The sequence below is a fragment of the Arvicola amphibius genome, chromosome 14 (assembly GCF_903992535.2).
Source record: "Arvicola amphibius chromosome 14, mArvAmp1.2, whole genome shotgun sequence".
NCBI classification, from domain to species: domain Eukaryota; kingdom Metazoa; phylum Chordata; class Mammalia; order Rodentia; family Cricetidae; genus Arvicola; species Arvicola amphibius.
Window position 1 is genome coordinate 5,323,721 of NC_052060.1, and position 21,598 is coordinate 5,345,318.

At 39.5% G+C, this 21,598-nt stretch overlaps 1 protein-coding gene and 1 pseudogene across 1 annotated transcript; one reads left to right on the forward strand and one right to left on the reverse strand.

Moving 5' to 3' along the window:
* Positions 1-18,591: 18,591 nt before the first annotated feature.
* LOC119801189 (nascent polypeptide-associated complex subunit alpha-like) lies at positions 18,592-19,283 on the reverse strand. The gene is given in 2 exon segments (XM_038311670.1): positions 18,592-19,139; positions 19,142-19,283. Coding segments are annotated over 2 exon segments (690 nt in total).
* Positions 19,284-20,253: 970 nt separating this feature from the next.
* LOC119801190 lies at positions 20,254-21,224 on the forward strand (annotated as a pseudogene).
* The last annotated feature ends 374 nt before the right edge of the window (positions 21,225-21,598 follow it).

The window sequence follows — 21,598 nt, forward strand, 5'->3', positions numbered from 1 at the left end:
ATTATAGGAGCAATTATAGGATGCTTACCATATTGAAGAATCACCCAGCCTTTGGAATTCTCCTATATTTGTTGTTAAAAAGAAATCTGGAAATGGAGAAAGGTGACAGATCTGAGAGCTTTCAGGAAGGTAATTCAACCTATGGTTCCTATACAATCTGTAATTCCTCTGCATTCTGTATTATTAAAAGGATGGCCCCTTGTATTTATTTATTTAAAGGATTGTCTCTACACTATACCTTTACAAGAAAAACGTATAGAGAAAAATTTGCCTTCATAGTGCCTACTTATAATGATTATCAGCCTAGTAGGATATACAAGTGGACCGTCCTCCCACAGGGAATGCTCAATAACCTCACCCTGTGCCAATAATGTGTAAGTCAACCATTGGAAATAATACACAGCAATTTCCTGTCTATAATTTACCATTACATGGATGGCATTTTGCTATCTGATTCAAACATAGATACTTAAGAAAGAATGAAGAACAAAGTATTTCCTAAATGGGGATGAAAAATTACTCCTGAAAAATACAAAGAGGAGATACTGTCAATTACCTAGGTTACAAAATAGACTTACAGAAAATTAGAACACAAAAGGTACAAATTAGGAAAGACCAATTGCAGACTCTTAATGACTATCAAAGATTGTTAGGGGACATTTCCAGTCTACAACCAGCTGTTGGGATAATACCTGATCTAATAAGTCATTTCAACAAAACCTTAGAGGGTGACAAAGACTTAAATAATCCCTGGGAATTAATAACTAGAGCAGAAAAAGAATTAACAGTCATTGAAGAAAAATTACAGGAGGCACATGTGGATAAGGTGAATCCAAATCTTAGTTGTATTCTAGTCATATTGCCTTCCAGAATTTACCCTATAGGAATTTTAATGCAGAAGGAAGATATTATCTTAGGATGGTGTAGAAAGAAGCGGCAGGGCTGTGTCCCGCCACCCGGCTAACTTTACCCCAAATAATTACACAGAAACTGTATTCTTTTAAACACGGCCTGGCCCATTATCTGTAGCCTCTTATTGGTTAATTCTCACATCTTCCTTTAACCCATATTTAGTAAACCGTGTAGCACCACAAGGTGTGGCTTACCAGGAGAGATCTTAACCTGCGTCCATCTCAGAGAGGAGAAGCATGGTGACTCACTATGGCGACTGCCTGAAGTGTCTCCCCACTGCCTGCTACCCCTTTTCCCACAATTCTGTTCTGTCTACTCCACCTACCTAATTTTCTGTCTCTTAAAGGGCCAAGGCAGAATCTTTATTAAAAATGAAAGTAACACATAGACACTCCTCCATCATTTCCCCTTTTTCTGTTTAAACAAAAAAGGCTTTAACTTTAACATAGTAAAATTACATATAACAAAACAGTTATCATGCAAGAATTACACTTACAATATTTAAATCTATTTTATCTTTTATCATAACTAAGGAAAGCTATAACTATTGAACCATTCTTCAACTCCATCAAAGACTCCAGAAGGATATAAGACTACCTAAGTAAACAAGAAATATGCAACTTTCAAACTGTAGAAATGACAGAGACAACTCGCTGCCTGGACAGTCACCCAAAGTTCCTCTGTACCATAGGGGCATCCATCTTCGGCCTTCAGGCCCATAGTATTCAGCAGACATTTCCATGAAGCAGGAAATTCCAAAGACAGTTCAGTCACTTTCTGCTGTGTCCTGCAGAACGTCTCGCAGACTCTTTCATGAATCAGGAACCCCGAAAGACCATCTCACCTTTAGGCAAGTTCAGCAGTCCTCTCTCTGCGGGTTCCTTGTGTCCAGTTTATGCAACAATCCAGGCAAGAGCAGTTTCTTGCCCAAATGGCTATTAAACTCTATAAGGAGCCTCTTCGATGCCCATCTTCCTCTTGAAGTAGATTGGTGTTGCCAGAAGCAGATGTGTCTCATTGTCATGAAAAACCCTAAGTTATTAAAACATTAAATGCCATGTTCTGTAGTCTTTGAAAGATATGAAGAATGCCTATCTGAAATATATCTATACACATCTAGAAAATCTAACTAACATGACTACAAACTTGACTATTATTGATGATTATCCATTAACAACCTATATTTCCTAATTATACATTACATTTTTAAATGAACTACACAATTACGATACCTTAATCAAGATCAGAAATACATATACATATAACAAATTGACCTTAAAATCCATACCAATGCAAATTATTCATATCTATATCATATCCCCCTTTAAATGTAAAAGAACATTTATAAACAATATTTGGGAAAATGGGCGCAGTTTTTTTCTCTCCATACTACTTCCTGCCAAGTAAAAAATAAGAACTTACATAAAATGTCTCTAAATTAATTGTGAAAGGAAAATTGAGACTTCTTCAACTCACAGATATAGACCCAGCAGAGATTATAGTGCATTTTATTACTGATGAAATTTTAAAAATATGGGAAGACAATGAACCATGACAATGAGCTCATGATATTTTTTGAGACATTAAGAGAAATTATCCCAAAAGTGATAGAATTTACCTTATAAAGAGAACTACTTGGAATCTTCCCTGAATTGTATGTGACACACCAATAACTGAAAACTGTACATTTTATACTGATGCAAATTAATCAGGAAAGGTAGGTTACAAATCCGAAGGTTTAAGTAAGGTGAAACAAAGCCCTTATTATTCTGTTCAAGAGGCAGAATTATATGCTATCCTCATGGTACTAAGGGATTTTAAAGAACCTTTCAATGTAGTTACTGATTTAAGCCACCACCACCCAGCCTTGATTCGCACTATGCAAAAAGAGTTGTCTTGTATATTTAAAATGCTGAATTTACACCAGATGATTCAGAAGTGACTTTGTTATTTATATAGATTCAAGGTATAATCAAGCATAGGCTTTGTTCCACATATTTAACACATTTCTGATCCCATGTGGGTCTACCAGGTCCTCTAGCACAATGTAATACAGAAATTGATCAGAAGTGTGCTGAAAGCCTCAGAATTTCATAAGAAACATCATGTTAATAGCAAAGGTTTAAAGAGTTTTCTATTACATAGCAACAAAGCAATGTCCTATGTGCTCTTTTTTTATAACCAAATAGCATTATCTAAAAGGAGTAATCCAAAGGATACTCAAAAGAATGAAATCTGGCAGACGGATGTGTTCCACTTTACAGAATTTGCAAAATTAAAATATGTAAACACACCATTGACACTTATTCAGGTTTTCAATGGGCAACTGCCTTGAGCTCAAAAAAAAGGCTGATTCAGTAATAATGCATTTATTAGAAGTTATGGCCATCATGGGTATACCTGCACAAATAATGACAGACAATGGTTCAGCATAACTGTCTAACAAAATAAAACAGTTTTTTGCTTATTATAATATAGAGCATATTACAGGTATATCAAACATTCCTACAGATCAGGCATTTATAGAAGGATAAAATTGAACTGTAAAAAATATGCTAAACAAACAGAAAGTGATGGAAACTACCCCCAAAATAAATTGCATAATGCTGTATTAACCTTGAATTTTCTTCTTTTCTTTTTTTTTTCTTTCTCCTATTCCCTCCACACACCCTCCCATCCCACTCCCATCTAATCCTCAGAGAGGTTAAGGCACATTGTCTTGTGGAAGGTCCAAGGCACTCCCTACTATATCTAAGCTGAGCAAGGTGTACATCCAAAGAGAATAGGATCCCAAAAAGCCAGTACATGCATTAGGGATAAATCCTGATGCCTCTGCCAGTGGCCCCTCAGTCTGCCCCAGCCATGCAACTGTCAACCACATTCAGAGGAACTAGTTTGGTCCTATGCTTGTTCCTTGCCAGTCTGTCTGGTCTTAGTGAGCTCCCATTAGCTCAGGCAAACTGTTTTAGTGGGTGAGTACATTATGGTCTTGACCTCCTTGCTCATATTCTTATTCCTTCCACTCTTTAACTGGACTTTGAGAACTCAGTCCAGTGCTCTGATGTGTGTCTCTGTCTCGGCCTCCATCATTTGCTGGATGAAGGCTCTATGGTGATATTTAAGATAATCATCTGTCTGACTACAAGAAAAGTCAAGATGGGCCCCCTTTTCTCTATTGCCCAGGTTCCTAGGTTGTGTCAACCTTTTGGATTCCTGGGAATTTCTCTAGAGTCAGGTTTATGCTAACCCTATAATGGCTCCCTCAATCAAGATATTTCTCTCTCAAAAAAAAAGATATTTCTCTCATCTCTGTCCTTCCACCATCACAACCATCCTATTCCCTCAAATTCTCCTCTCCCCTCACCCTCTCCATTCCTCTTCTCCTCTTACTGTCCCCTCTCCCCTCATCCCAATGCTCCCAAACCTTCCAGACAATCCTGTCCTTTTCTAATTTCCAGAATGGAAACTACCCCCCAGAAATTGATTGCATAATTCTTCATGAACACTGAATTGTCTTAATGCCAATGGGAAAGGAACAACAGCATCAGAGAGACATTGGATAATAGAAAAAACTTCTGAATTAAATCAGCCAGTGTATTTGAAGGATGTGTTGACCTCACAATGAAAATGAGGAGATGAACAATGTTGGGGGAGGGGTTTTACTCTTGTTTCCACAGGAGGAGAAATGCCATGGATACCATCAAAACTAATAAAGATTCAGTTTGAAAAAGGAAAACCTCTTGAGAAAGAGAAATAACAGATCATCCATAGAGGTGAAAATTACAGAGGTGGTAAGAAAACCTCATAAAGGTTGGGGCAGGGTTTTCTTCTTTTCTTTGCAGGAAAATACTCATCTTCAAAGAGTCGAGAGACAGTGAACATTTAGATGCCTGAAGATAAAGGATAACTATCCAGAAAAGATCACCAAGCAAGGAGAACTCTGACTTAACATGCTGTATCATCTACATGGTTAAATTTGATTATCTGACATGTATATATCTCTGATCAAAAATCAGAGCTGGCTTTAGATTTGGACCTTGGCTATGGTTTTCTAAATCCAATCATGTTGTTAAAAAAATTCAGAATTTCTGCCTCATGTCAGACACTATCTGGTATGGGACAGAAAAATGATAGGTTTTAAGGAAATATTTTCGTTTTCTCCATGCCCATTTTGTCTATCATATCTTTCATTGAATATATGTCTTTATGAGAAATGTTTAAGTTTTCAATAATGAACAGTAGATTTTCCTGCAGTAATCTTTGAAGTCTCCAGGAAGAAGAAGAGGTCCCACAACAATGACTCCAACTGATTAATGTGACATCGTGATGCACTACTATGAGACCAGTTTTGGGGTACCAGCTGTGGAAATGATGTATCTTCTTACAATGTTCTGGCCAGATCTCCAAATAAGAACTTCAGAAAAATTCTATTGACTACTAAGGGACCACTTGTAATTATATGAAACAGCAATCTTGACACTTAACCATCATTTTACTTATACAGGATCTCATAGAAAAAACATTGCCCCATGACAGCTGGAAGCAATTCTAGAAGACGATGTCCCCTCTCACAAGGAAGTTTGTACTCATGGTTACAGACACTATTTAGTGATTGATCATTACTTGTATAGGGTTGGAAGTTGAGTAGAAATTATATAGGCCCAGAGATCTCAAAAAAGGGAAAACTGAATGGGATAATAGGTAGATTAGTGTGAACTTACAATAATAATAATAATAATAATAATAATAATATAAATAGTGAGTAATAGAATGAATACTTGTGAGTTATTATTTTGGACAATTTACATTTGTATAGACTTGTATATTGATACAAGTTCAAATTATATTTGTTATATTGACTATGCTTCTATTTCTGTTTACAATATTTGTATACCTATGCAAATTTATTGTGTCAGACTGTATGCATGTATGTTTCTACCTCTGTTTAAGACATTTCATATATTGATAAAATTTTAGGATATATCATATTGAATTATATATTTCTACCTCTGGTTAAGATATTTATACATTGTTTACATTTTGAGGTCATTGTCTTCCTTTACTACACAGTTATTAAAGGTTATTTAATAATCTTATATGAAGCCTTAATCTTTATTTAACTAAAAATTTACAACCCTTACCATCCTTCCATTTTTCTCCCCTTTCTCCCTTCCCTTCCCCCTCCCTCTCCAGTCCAAAGAGCAGTCAGGGTTCCCTGCCCTGTGGAAAGTCCAAGGTCCTCCCCCCTCCATCCAGGTCTAGGAAGGTGAGCATCCAAACAGACTAGGCTCCCACAAAACCAGTACATGCAGTGGAATCAAAACCCAGTGCCATTGTCCTTAGTTTCTCAGTCAGCCCTCATTGTCAGCCACGTTCAGAGAGTCCGATTTGATCACATGCTCCAACAGTCCCAGTCTAGCTGGCCTTGGTGAGCTCCCAATCAGGCCTGCCTTCTGACTTCCTTGCTCATGTTCTCCCTCTTTCTGCTCCTCATTAGGACCTTGGGAGCTCAGTCCAGTGCTCCAATATAGGTCTCTGTCTCTACCTCCATCCATCACCAGATGGAGGTTCCATAGTGATATGCAAGATATTTATCAGTGTGGCTATAGGATAGGCCCTCTCCTCAGCTGCCCAAGGAATAAGCTGGGGACATCTCCTTGGACACCTGGGAACCTCTCTAGAGTCAAGTCTCTTGCCAACCCTAAAATGGATCCCTTAATTAAGATATATACTTCCCTGCTACCATATCTACCCTTCCTCCATCCCAGCCATCCCATTCCTCCAAGCTCTCCCCATCCTCCCCTTCTCCCTTCTCTCTCCCCATCTCCCCTTACCCCCACTCCACATCCACATCCAAGCTCCCAATTTTCTCCTGGCCATCTTGTCTACTTCCAATATCCAAAAGGATAACTATATATTTTTCTTTGGGTTCACCTTCTTATTTAGCTTTTCTATAACAAATTATAGGCTCAGTGTCCTTTATTTATGGCTAGAATCCACTTATGAGTGAGTACATACCATATTCATCTTTTTGGGTCTGGGTTACGTCACTCAGGATAGTGTTTTCTATTTCCATCCATTTGCATGCAAAATTCAAGATGTCATTTTTTTTACCGCTGAGTAATACTCTAATGCGTATATATTCCACACTTTATTTATCCATCCTTCCATTGAGGGGCATCTAGGTTGTTTCCAGGTTCTGGCTATTAACAAATAATGCTGTTATGAACACAGTTGAACAAATGCTTTTGTAGTATGATCGGGCATTTCTTGGGTATATTCCCAAGAGTGGTATTGCTGGATCCTGGGGTAGGTTGATCCCGAATTTCCTGAGAAACAGCCACACTGATTTCCAAAGTGGTTGCACAAGTATGTATTCCCACCAGCAATGGATGAGTGTACCCCTTACTCTACATCCTCTCCAGCAAAGGCTGTCATTGGTGCTTTTGATTTTAGTCATTCTGACAGGTGTAAGATGGTATCTCAAAGTTGTTTTGATTAGCATTTCCCTGATTGCTAAGGAGGTTGAACATGACCTTAAGTGAATTTTGGTCATTTGGACTTCTTCTGGTGAGAATTCTCTGTTCCGTTCAGTGCCCCATTTATAATTGGGTTAATTAGCATTTTAAAGTCTGGTTCATTGAGTTCCTTATATATTTTGGAGATCAGACCTTTGTCTATTGTGGTGTTGGTGAAGATCTTCTCCCAATGAGTAGGTTGCCTTTTTGTCTTAATGACAGCGTTCTTTGCTTTACAGAAACCTCTCAGTTTTAGGAGGTCCCATTTATTCAATGTTGCCCTTATTGTCTGTACCACTTAAATAATACATAGGACGTGGTCTCCTGTGCCCCTGGGTTGTAGACTACTTCCCACTTCCTCCTCTATGAGGTTCAGTGTGTTCAAATTAATATTGAGGTCTTTAATCCATTTGGACTTGAGTTTTGTTCATGGTAATAGATATGGATCTATATTCATTCTTCTACAGATTGACATCCAATGATGCCAGCACCATTTGTTGAAGATGCTTTCTTTTTTCCATTGTATACCTTTAGCTCCTTTGTCAAAAATCAGGTGTTCATAGGTTTGTGGGTTAATATCCATGTCTTCTATTCGATTCCATTGGTTGACTTTTCTGTTTTTATGCCAATATCAAGCTGTTTTCGTTACTGTAGCTCTATAATAGAGTTTGAAGTCAGGGATGGTAATGCCTCCAAAAGTTCCTTTATTGTTTAAGGTTGTTTTGCCTATCCTGGGTTTTTTGTTTTTCCATATAAAGTTGATTATTCTCTCAATGTCTGTGAAGAATTTTGTTGGGATTTTAATGGAGATTGCATTGAATTTATAGATTGCCTTTGGTAGAACTACCCTTTTTACTATGTTGATCCTACCGATCTAAGAGCATGGGAAATCCTTCCTTTTTCTGGTGTCCTCTTCAATTTCTTTCTTCAATGCCTTAAAGTTCTTGTCAAATACATCTTTTACTTCCTTGGTTAGAGTTACCCCCAGATACTTTATGTTATTTGTGGCTATAGTAAAAGGTGAAGTTTCTCTGATTTCCCTCTCTGTGAAGCCTTAATATTTAAGTTATATAGGTATTAAATATATTAGGTCAATAGTGATTCGTGTTTGTTATACTTTTAATCAGACTAATTAGGTTCTCTAGACACATAGAGATTGTATTCTGCATAAGTAGGTATTCTCCAACTACTTCAAAGAGCTGTAGAACATTGAATTTAAATTATTTAGGGTTCTGCTGAGGTGAGACACGATTGCTCCTGGCAGCACTGCTCTATTCCTGAACGAGTGTTGAGCACCAAAGATACTCCACTTGGAGTTTGTTTTCTTCTTGGCACAACTGGCCTTTGGGCAAGGTACTGCTAATGCTTCAATCACTGACAAAGTGCACAATGTCCAGCCTGGACAAGCAGGATACAAGAAAAATGACTGCTAAACCTTGCCAAGATAGGGTAAGACTGTTCTGAAAAATTTACTGCCTCTGAAAATGGTCTGTCAAGTACTCTAGGCCTTAACTAAAGTTGGTTGCTTCAACATTGCAAATGAGACTTTGGATGATTGTTCAGGCAGTCAGTTGTCTCTTTCATCTACTGCTCATTTTGGAAGCTGTTTGATCTTACTTCCTGCCCACTCAAGTAATGTTATCTCCCTTCTCAGGCCTTCCATAGGGTTGAAGATTAGATAGTCAGTCATAGTTACTATCCTCTTAGGATCTATCCAAGACTTTTCCAATATGAGACTTAGACTCCTTAGGATAGAATGCGGATTAAAACATTAGGATATTCCTTGCTTAATATTGTTTATGCTAGTTGTATTTCCAACTTTATCTTTGATATCTGTTCCTAGTGTGCTGTGTGACAATGATTTTACCCTGTAAAGATTTGTTTCTTGTACTTGTTTAATAAAATGCTGATTGGCCAGTAGCCAGGCAAAAAGTATAGATAGTACAACCAGACAGGAAGCAGAGGTGGGATAAGGAGAACAGGAGAATTCTGGGAAGAGAAAGAGTCAGTCTTCAATGATCATCCAGACACAAAGAAAACCAGACACATAGCAAGCAAGATATAACTACATCACCAATAAAGGTGCCAAGCCACATGGCTAACACAGATTAGAATTATGGGCTAATAGAAGTTATAAGAGTTAATAAGAAGCCTGACTAATAGGCCAACCAGTTTATAATTAATGTAGAGTTCTATGTGTTTTATTGGATGGAATAGCTGTGCAAATGGGTAAGACAGAAACCTCTGTCAACACTAGTGTACAGAGTTTTGTACTGGGTTTTGGACTCTCTTATTTAAGCAAAAGGGGAAGGTGCTATGGGATCTCCTTCAGCCACTAGCCTTTAAGATACCAGCCCACTTGGGCATGATATCTTATACTATAAATGCAACTATAAAGCATGTAATAACTCACTTGCTTCCAGTTTTCTCTTCCTGCTGGTAGATTTGTTTCCTGATCCCTGTTTGTGCAGAGGATTATTTTCTAGGACAATGATCTGTGAGTCTACCCCTAAATAAATAACCTTTTATTATACATAATTCTGAACTAGTGTGGAGTTATTTTGTAACTTTCAGCATCATCTATTTATCTGAAATATATCTCTGTATATCTAGAAAATATAACATGTCTATAACCTTGATTATTGTGACTCTCTATTAACCTATGTTTATTAATTATACATTTCATTTTCATATAAACTGCATGAAAACAATACCTTAATAAAGAGCAGAAACACATATATATATATAGGTGTATATATATATACCAATTAAATTGCTTTAGCATATGCCCCTTTAAATGTAAACAAACACTTATAAACAAACAATCATTTAGTTTATTTGGGCATAGTCCTCTCCAAACTGCTTCCTGCTTTTCATTTGATCAAATAATTTTTGGGGGTGTTCATGGCAACCTTTAAGGAGGTTTTGTTCCATCTAACCACATTAGTCTGGAAGGATTCTACAGTTTCTCATCCTCTGCAGAAACAAAAGAAGAGCCTCTTTTCCAAAGTAATATAACCTTAGACCCAAGTTTTAAAGACATATACCATTAAGGTATACATGTTGGTTACTTAGTTCCTTCACAGTCAAAAAATTCAAAGAAAGCACAATAACATATATAATCCAGACTTTCTGTATATATTACATCTTTACATGACTTTTTTTCTTACTCTATTACTTTTTCTACAAGGTTAATATTTATTTTAATATATTTAGTCCTTCAATTCATGACTATCCATACTCTTTTATATTACATTTACTGTTTCTTTATTCTTTTGCCTTTCTCTCTCCAAAGCCTACATACATTTTTAAACACACTGTGTATCATTTGAGGTTTTTTATGTCTGAATAAGTCTTTTTGTCTATCTGCAATCCCTTTCTGTCTTAGAGAGCTTTTAAAATGCTAAGCTGCTTGGTTGCAGTAACCCTGGATGCTGCCTGTGCCTTTATCTGCTTTTCAAAATAACAGAGGTACCATTACTGCCAGCTCTGGGACTGCCAGGTAGGAGCTGCATTCACCACTTTAACACTGAGAAAAAGCATATAGCACATGAACCCTTTTTGTCTGAGTAATAGCTAAATCTGTCATGCAACACACTGCATGGTCTGGAAATAACTCTGTGTATGGTGGCAGGAATCTGCCATGCTTGTGCATACATAGTAGACCTGATTCTGCTGTCTACCCAGGAAGGGAGCACTGAGCCATAGGCATGGTCTCAGCTACTTTCCTCCAGACATCATGTGAGCATACAAGCACCCAGGCTCACAAACACCATTCAAGTGCTTGGCCTCCTGAAAGTGCCAGAGCAGTTTGTGAAGCTGTTTTGAAACTGTGTGGCTTTTTTGTCTCTTCTGCTAAATCAGAAAGACCTCTCTTAAAGGAACTACAGGATGCCACCAGCAAGCAGAGTCTATTGGGAAAAAAAATGTGGCTAAACTTTCTTTTTTACTGTCTAGAGTTCCTTTCCAAGATCTTTCAGGTTTTATTCGGATTGAGCTAGAACACATTGGAGCACCAATCTGTTATAGGAGGCAACTTGTTTTTTCCTAGTTGCCCAGATTCCTGAAATAACCACTCAGAAACTGTATTGAATCGCTGCTTGGCCTATTAGCTCAAGCCTTTTATTGGCTAGCTCTTACATCTTAATTTAACCCATTTTTATAAATCTGTTTATTACCATGTGGTTGTATCTTACTGGCAGTTCCATCTGGTGTCTGTCTCTGGTGGGGTTACATGGCTTCTCCCTGACGCCCCACCCCCTCTGTGTGTGTGTGTGTGTGTGTGTGTGTGTGTGTGTGTGTGTGTGTGTGTGTGTGTTTCAGCCTGGCTTTACTCTGGTAAGTCATTGACTGAAAGCAGCTTCTTTATTAACCAATGGCAATAAAACTTATTCACAGCATACATCACCTCCTCTTTTCTGTTTGAATAAATAACAAGGTTTTAACTTTAACATAGTAAAATTACATAGAAGAGTTAGTTATAATATTTGTGTCTACTTTGTCTTTTATCATAACTAAGGAAAACCATAATTATACCTATTTATTCTTCAAATTAATCAAAGACCCTAGAAGGATATCATATTACCTAAGTAAACAGGAAGTGCACTATAAGAAACATCCAAAATTCTAGAATTGACAGAGACATCTCGTGATGCGGACAGTTACCCAAAGTTCTTCTGTAACATTGTGGGCCTCCTTCATTAGCCTACAGATTATCCTGCAGACTTTTCCATGAAGCAAGAAATTTCAAAGACAGTTCCACCTATATTGGCAGCTTGTTAGTGACATTTTTCTCTGTCCTGCATAATGTCTGGCACACTCCTTCATGAAGTAGGAAACCTGAAGGACTATCTCACATTTAGGCAAGTTCAGCAGTCATTTCCCTGTGGGTCCTACATGTCTAATTCATCAAGCATTCCAGTGAAGAGCAGTTTTTGCCCAAATGACGAACTATGCCATATGGAGATTCCAAGTGGGCTGGTGGGTAGTCAGAACAGATTTTACGAGTCCGGTCAGATCCTGAGGGTCTGAATGAAGGGGAAGTGCTTGGGAGGTCCCTCCCGTGTGCCTTGTGGACATCCCTCCCATGTTCCCTCATAGACGCTGAGTACTGAAGTTTTCAGGGTTAGGGGCCCAACCAGCAGGCTCCTCAGGAATGAGTGCAGGAAATGTTTCCTGCAGGGGAGGAGGAAGAGCAAGAAGGTCATTTTGGGTATCAGGAAGACCTGGAGGTGCCTGAATTCTGGGTTTTGTTCACACCTGTACAGGAAAAAGAGAAGACAAAAGGCTCAGAAGGGGGCAGCCACTGCCACTGCCTCCTCTGCTTTCAGAATCAGGGGAGGTGATGATGGTCATGGGGCCAGTAGCAGGTTTTGAATTCCTGCAGGTGTTTACATGCTGTTTTATTTTATCAAAGACAAACCGACATACAAAAACAAAAATACAAAGAGACAGACACAAACGCAAAACCAGAAGCTGGTGCTCTCACCACCACTCTGGCGCAGAACTCAAAGCACAGATGCAAACAAATCATGTTTCCCATGGACTAGGGCTGCCTGGTCACCCCCTCTGCAAACTGCCCGGAATGTCTTCCAAGGCTAGGAACAAGGGTCTCAGGGTGCATCTGCCTCCCCACTCTGGTCCCGTTTCAATACAGACCCTGTGCAGGTACAATTTTCAAATTACTGTGTCACAATTACACAGAAACAGAAACATAATACACAGACAGACAGACGTAAAAGTGAGCTCATTCATACCTCCAACTGGGTCTGGAGTGGGTCTGGGAGAGACTCGATTTCCGGTCAGGGAACCAAATGTTGCAACCTAAAGTCCAACTACCAGGAGGAGTCAACCCAAGAGATGGTCTCTCACACCACAGTTGATATAAAAGCATGAGGATTTTATTAATTCTGTCATGACAGGCTCTTTCAGCATTCGAAAAGCCAGAAAGACCCCACATAGCTGTAACAGGCTACTTTTAAAGCAAAAAGCCACAAAAGGAAAGGGGTGTCTGGGTTTTTTTTTAACTATTATGATTGGCTTCTTCAAAGGGCTATTACCAATAATTGTCTGAAGAGCAGTTGCCAGATCAGGTGAGGTAAGAGGGAACATCTGAGGGTCACTTTGACCCTTTCCCAGGGACTGAGGCAAAACACCAGGAACTGAGTCAACACCTAAGGGTTATCTTGCCCCTAGTCAATAACTGAGTTCTATTTGGAAAACATTTACAAGGACTCAGGGAGATGATGGAAAGTTCCCAACATTTTAGTATGTGCATGTGTAGTTGTTAGGTCCTTGTTTCCCGGGAAGGGGGCACTGTTGCTGAGAGGTCTCAAATTGCCCTCAGAGTTGTCAGAAATGGCTTTAGAGTTATTTTAGAGTTCTACAAAAGCAATTCCTCTCAACGAAAGGGGTGTGATTTGACACTTATCTGGCTACCAACGAACAAATGAACATGTTGTCTTCAATCTTTGATGCGTAAGTCAACTAAGAGCTTGGCTAGGATTAAACTAAATCTACTCCACACTAATCTGGAAAGAAAAACAAGGAGAGTCAGACAAAGGAGTGGGAAAGAGGGATACCAAGGCATTGACCCTGTTTCTAAGAGAGAATGAAATTGTGACAATTGCACAGTAGGAAGATTTAGCACAATTAATGAAAACCCAGAGACAGATCTTGTGGTTCAACCTGAATAACAATAAAGAAAAGCAGTCAGCCACTGTATCTTACCTCTACCTCAGAATGAAAATGGGTGAGATCTTGACTCCATGAATGCTGAAGTATCCACACTGCACAGTCCACTGAGTTCCTCTTTCCCATTATATGCCTTTCTCCACACAGCCATATAACTCCTGCCTCAACCTCCCTAGTGCTGGAATTAAAGGCATGTGATCCCAGACATTGGGATCACCTTTGTGTGAGCTTTGTTTCTCCTTTAAGACAGATTCAATCTCAAGTAGCCCAGGATGACTTTGAACTCACAGAGATCTCTCTGGCTCTGTCAAATGAGTCCTGGGATTAAAGGTGTGTGCCACAAGTCCCTGACCTGTATACCTGAACAGATGGCTGCTTTGCCCTCTGAACTTCAAGCAAACTTTATTTATTAAAACACAAATAATATACCACTATAGAAGGTGATAGGAATCAGAGGAGAATAAAGAATCATATCCCCAATATCTAATGACAGAATCACAGTTCAGGAAGAGAAAGTTTGAATTCTTAATGAATCAATCCCCTTCTCCTTTTTCAGAACCAATAAATGCTATTTTTCAAAGCTGAGTCAATCAACACACTGCCAGGGGCAGTTGTCTTTTTCCCCTTAGGCCCCCATGTCTCATTTCTCGCAAGAGCATGATGGGTTTTTATCCACTCTGCCACAGTCAGTGCTAAGAAAGAGAACTGAGGGCTTGTGGTCTTATGTGGCAGTGAACACTGGGTCCAAACCTCCAGAGCTCAGCAGAGTTGGAGGGACTAAAATGGGCTTCACCAAACAGAAACACTACTAGAACCCACAACCTGATTTTAAATATTTTACACATTTTATATTTTAATTGGGTAAGGTTTTGTCTACAGAGATGGCTGTGCCCATGGAGTAGGAACTCAGATCCTCTGTAGCCCCAGATGGAGATGGTTGAAAAGCCCCCATGTGTCCTGGGAAGTGATCACGGGTCCCCTGCAGGGATAACTATTGCCTTTGTCCACTGAGTCATCATCTCTCCAGTTTTCACACGCTGAGTTTGGAGAAAAAATGTCTTATTTCTCTTGCCCTTCTCTTGTAAATAAACATTCATGTTTATTCTTTCCTTTGTTCTAAGCCCTTGAGCATATGTTCTGCTCATCCAATACAGACAGTTTTCTGCAAAGAAACCTTGCTGGGATGAGCTTGGGATCAGCAGAACCCTGAATCCCAGTTTCCATCTGATGGGACAAAAATCAAAGCAGTCTAATGACAGGGAAGAAGGTGCATAGAGTATACCAGAGTTCAGTGCTGCTCCTCCCCCTCCCTGCCCTTCAACTCATTTATAGATGTGTGGAAGCCAGGCCTGGCAGCTGTCTTTCCCCAAATTCATTGTAAATGAACCTCAGAGCCCACAGTCGAGAGAGAGATGATAGATGTGAGGAGCATTTTACAGATCACATTCTAAGGGTCACTGTCTCCAAACCCCTTCTTCAGTAACTGTTGAATATGTACTGCATCCTTTGGAAACCAGAATACTCTCTCATGTATAAGGCCCAGCATAGTAAACATCGAAGTTCAAAGTTTAAAGACAACAGCACACACCAATGATGATGAAAATTAGGGGGTATTGAGAAGCTGAGTCTTCGCATTCTACATGATGGAAGGAGAAGTATTTAGCCTTTTTTCACAGCACACCCCTACGTGGATCAGGAAGACTGCATAGGGAGGATTAACTGAGGAGGAGAGGAAAACCACCAATGAGATTTTGCAGAGCCATCCTGGGGACTGTGAGTCTGGATGGAATAAAAGGAAAGAAAGAAGAGAGCCACATTCAGAGTCCTGCCTATCTCTGCTTCCTGCCACCATATATAAATTCTTCCACCTAAACCTTCATGTTGTGAACACTGATGCCCCTGACAGAGCAAAAATAAGCACCTCTTCCTTAATCATGTTTCTTGTTTTGGAAGGAATCTTTTGTGTGTGTGTTAGGGGGAGAGACAGGGTTTCTAAGTAGCTTTGTAGCCAATCCTAGAACTCACTCTTTAGACCAGGCTGACCTCAGACTCATAGAGATCCACCATCCTCTGTCTCCTAGATGCTGGGATTAAAGGCATGTGCTACCCCTGCCTGGCTTATGGGAAGAATTCCTACAAAAATATAAGAAGAGTAATAACAGTTGTGTAGGAATGGGCATCATTCCTTTATTTATGGAAGATTGACCCCAGTAAGCAAAATGCACCTGTGTTGGATAGTCATGGATTCTTACTAGACTCAACCTGAAATTAACTAAAATCCTCCAATGAAGGGCACAACTATGAGTAATGTTATGCTTAAGTTGAAGTAAGTAGATCACTTCAAATATAGACTTTGGAGGAAGAAAAACACAAATATTTAACCTGGACCTCAAGAATATAAAACACACCTTTAATTCATACTTTGGGGCAAACCTTTTGCCTTCTGGAAGCCTATGAAAGTACATGGAAGATAGAAGCTGTTGCTTTTTGTCTGCTTGCCCTCATCATGCAGCAAGGCCATTCCTTCACTGGCATTAGAGAATTCTTCATAAATCCAACATGGACTAAAGATTAACCTACAGGTCTAACCTGCTGGACTGAGTATGTACTGAATTCTTGGACTTCCACTTCACAGGTAGCCATTGAGACATTGTAGACAGGTTTTGTCCCACCTAGCCCCACAGTCTTTCAGGCCCAAAGAAGCACACAAAAATTTATATTAATGATAAACACTTGAGCCTATTCCTTAGGCTGGCTGCTATCTCTTACAACTAAAATTAATTCATAAATCATATCTATGTTTAGCCATATAACTTGGCACCTTTTCCATGTAAGGTATTTTTATCTTCCTTCCTCTGAGTCAGATTACAACTGTGTTTCTTACTTTCCTCTTCCCAGAATTCCCCTAATCTGATAGACCCAACTATACTTCCTGCCTGGCTACTGGACACTTAGTGTTTTACTAAACCAGTAAGAGTGCATTAAAGTGGACAAGAGCATTATTCCACATCGTTTTCCCCTTTCTTCTTTTCAAAGCAAGAACCCTGGGTCTAATTTCCTTTGTTTAGTTTTTTCCTGACTATTATCCATAACAGCTTGTAACCAACATGCTAAACAAAGACAAATATTCATAATCCACTTTTGGGGCATATGGGGGTTAGTTTTCTAGGCTACTTCCTGCTGTTGGGGGTGTTGGTTATCTTATGGGGACCCAAAGAAAAATTGAGGGTAATGATCAAATCCTGTCTGGAGTATTCAGTGAAGCTGTATTCTGCAGCAATCTTGAAGCTGTTCTGGATGTGGAACTCAGAGGAAACTCCAAGGTAGTTGCCCTAAAATGTTGGATCATCTGGGCCCTCCACTCCTATCCAAGATTTTTAATAGGGGTCTTGCTTGATCAAACATGGCTTTACTTAACCCAGAATGAATCCACAGCTTCTCATTTGCTGTGGAAATAAAAGCAGAACTTCTTTCCAAAGGAACATATATTTTGACTTAAATTTTGAAGTTGAGATAGTTTTCAAATATATAGGTTGGATTAATCCATCAGCACTTATGCTCAAATGTCTTTTAGCAGTTGTTGCTCCTTCCTCAGCAATCAAACAATTCAAAGACAAAACAATAACATAAAGTGACCCAATTCTCTGTGTATTTTACATCTTTACGTGGCTTTTACAAATTCTATTTCTTTTAATTTTATTTTTAATTTTTGCTTTTTTGAGACAGGGTTTCTCTGTGTATCATTGGCTGTCCTATATCTCACTCTGTTGTAGACCTGACTGGCCTTGAACTCACAGACCACCTTCCTCTACTTCCCAAGTGCTGAGATTAAAGGTGTGTGCCACCACACTGGACTACTCTATTTTTTGAATGGTATTATCTATCCTTTTTTTCTCTCCCAAATCTACATATATTTTTAAACACACTGTAAGCCACTTCCGGGTTTTTTTTTTTATCTAAGTCTGTCTTGAGTGTATATCTTGATCTAGTTCTGCATACACGCTTCTTTAATCTGCTAAGTGATATGCCTACCATTAGAGGTGCAAATTTGGTAGTTGGCTCCAACCCATTCCTTAGCTATTTGAGAGTCTAGCTTCATGGTGGAGATACTGGAAGGAACCAGATTTATTGCTACAATTCTGTGAAGTTTCTGGTCCATTCCACCAGCAAGAAACCTAATGCTGGCTGCCCATAAACACCATTTCAGTGTTTGGTGGAAGAGCCTCTTAAAAGAGCTGTGAGGTTCTGTGACTAACACTGAGTCAGGCAGCCTCTCTTTAGTAGCTGTGCCTCTGCATACCACTGGCAAGCAGAGCATACTGGAGTAATGATGCCTGCCTACAAGCTGTGCTTGATGCTGTTCCTGTCTGTCTAGAATCATTTTTTTCATCCAATAAGAAGCCATAACTTTATTAGTGATAGAAACTGTATAAATTTCAAACCAAGCTGTATTTCCACCTTTGGAACACTAAAAAGAAGGGAGGGGATGGGGAGTGTCCTCGCTGTCAAATAGTTGCATTGTTAGTTCCATAATAACTTTTACAATATCATCAGTGTTGTTTCTCAAGGCTCGGACTGCCTTTGCTCTGGACACATTCACCTGTGACATGACCAATTCTATGTCCTTACCTTCCCCGCCTGCTTCATCATCCTCTTCCTCCTCACTCTCCTCTTGTACTATTGGAGTCTGAGTATTTTCTTGAATGTTCGAAACAGCTTCACCTTGAACTTTGAACTTCTCAGCAGCTGCTAACTGTACTTGCCAAGACAAATCTTCAATCTTGGCTTCTCCAAATACGATGTAGGTGGCTGAAGCTGGGCTTTTGTAGACATCTGGTTTGGTGATGACGAAGAGGATATTTTTAGATTTCCGGATAGTGACTCTAGTAACCCCTGTAACCTGCCGAAGACCCAGTTTGGACATAGCCTTCTGTGCTTTCTTTTCACTCCGGCTCTGCTTTGCTTTACTGACTGGTTCTTCATCAATTTCAGCTGCTGCCACCAGCTGGGCTTGTGTGTGGCTGTCTGTGTGGAGTCTTGTTCCTTGAGCTCTGGTACTGATTCATTGCTGTCAGATTCTGTTCCCGACCCTGTCTCAGCCTGGGGCTGTGACAGCTCCAGCTCTGTGGCAGGGACAGTTTCTGTGGTTTCACCAAGCATTTTGTGCAGAGGACGCAGAACCAAGATGGTGGTGGTAAGAGAATGAGCCAGAGCATCTAGAATCACTTTTGTTTTAAAGCTTTCTCAGGCTTTATGTGAAAATTCTTGGCAAATGTTTGAGTGTCATTTGTAGACAGACATTTCTGTCCTTCCTGGTTCTGCAGCCATTCAGTCCCAAAGAAACAACCAGAGGCTTATGTTAATTATAAACTATTTGGCCTATTGTTCTGGCTTATTACTATCTCTTACAACTTCAATTAACCTATAATTTGTATCCATGTTTAGCCATGTGGCTTGGTACCTTTCCTCAATAAGGCATTCTCCTCTTGCTTCCTCTGTGTCTGGCTGGTGACTACATCTCTGTTTCTTCTCTTCCCAGAATTCTCCTAGTCTGATTGCCCTGCCTAAACTTCCTGTCTGGCGATTGGCCAATCAGCATTTTATTAAACTAAAACACGTGACAAATCAATAGAGTGTACAAGAGCATTTTCACATAGCATGTGATTAGCAGAACTACAGCCCTAACTCTTTTAATAAATCCTGTTGTTCATACAAAGAGAAAGTCATTCTGTATTCAGTTACTTGGAGAATCTACGTACAGCATTTTTGATATGAGTGCATAAAATGTTCCAAATTATCAAAAGTTGTATATGGTTGTCCAAATAAGCTACCTATTGACCTAAGAGTCAATTTAGAAAACAGTGAAGTGATATAACATCCCCTAGTATACTAGACTACCTACTCTGAAATTAGCAGTGTAATTTGTAATTGTAGCATTGTAAATTTCCAGCCTCATAGAAGAGGGAACAGAGGAGAAACAGAAACGAAAAATGTGTATCATGCCTATTATTGTGTCCCACAGAGTGAAGAGAAAACAAATTCTAGTTCTTCATTTGGATTCATTTTATCCTTCAAACTGCCTCCAGGAGAAATGTCACAGGATGCCATAGTCCACAGCTGAGATTACAAAATGGTCAACATCCAGAATTTCTTCTGCAGGGGGACCATTAACAACTTCTATTTTATTCTGGAGCAAATAAACGACAGCATTAGAAGCCCAACTTTCTCAACAGGAGACAATGACAAATGGTGTTTGAGAGTTCACCCAAAGGGTTTTGAGGAAGAAAGCACAGATTACCTGTCAGTTAAGCAAGAGTTGCTCAGCTCTCCAAAGAGTCCCATTATGACATAATTTGAGTTTTGGATTATCGACTCTGAATGAGAAAGTAGTGAAATTGTGCTAAGTCTAAATTCTTTCAGGTTCCTGCCAGGTTACAAAAAAGGTTCCAAAATGTTCATCCTTCAAGATTTTCTATTCACCATGCACATATTGGCTTCTCCCTGAAGGTGAGCTCAGTCTCCTCTGCATAGGGATTCTGATCCCAGACTGCTACAGAATTTTTGAGGAGAGCACAAAGCCAGAGATCAAGGTTCCAAGGTGCCCATTGTCCAATGAGCTAGGAGAGTTGTGAGAGAATTCCCACTTCACAGACTGCTGCCTGGTGGTAGCTGACCAGGAATTGCAGGCTCACAAGGTCATCTTAACAGGTTGCTCTCCAGTTTTCAGAACCATGTTTTAATATGACATGGAGGAGATCAGAAAGAACCGTGTTAAGACCATTGACCTGAGCAACAAGTCTTCAAGGCAATGATGGGCTTCATTTATAATTACAAGGAACCAGACCTCCACAGCATGGCAGATGCTGTGCTGGCAGCTGCTGACAAGTATGGTCTGGAGAGTTTGAAGTCATGTGCAAGAGGGCTCTCTTCAGAGTTCTTTCTGTGGAGAATGCTGCCCACACACTCTTCCTGGCTGATCTCTGCAGTGAAGAGCAGCTGTAAATCCAGGTACTGGGTTTCATTATAGCTCATGCTTCAGAGGATTCTGAGACCTCAAGCTAGAAGACAATGGTAGATTCATACCCCTCCCTGGTGGCTTAAGCATACAGTTTTTACCAATGACACCTGGGTAGACTATGGGGCATGTGGAGCGTTTACAGTGAATCTGGGGAAAGACAGCCTGGTGGAACAGCCTTTAAGACAACTGTAAATTTATTGACTGTCAGGCTGGGGGAAGGGCAGTACTGGACTCTGGTATTATCAAAGCAACCTTGACCCTGATGCTGTACTGGTTTTACTTTTGGCCAATATTTGGCTACTGAGATTCTGCTTATTTAAGGCCCCAAGCACATACCACTAAAGTTTCTTTAGAAAAACTTGTATGGATTGAACTGAATAGAACATATGATCAAGGGCTCAGAGCAAAAAATAATCTGACACTAATAAAATATTAAATGGGTAAAATAGTAAAATCT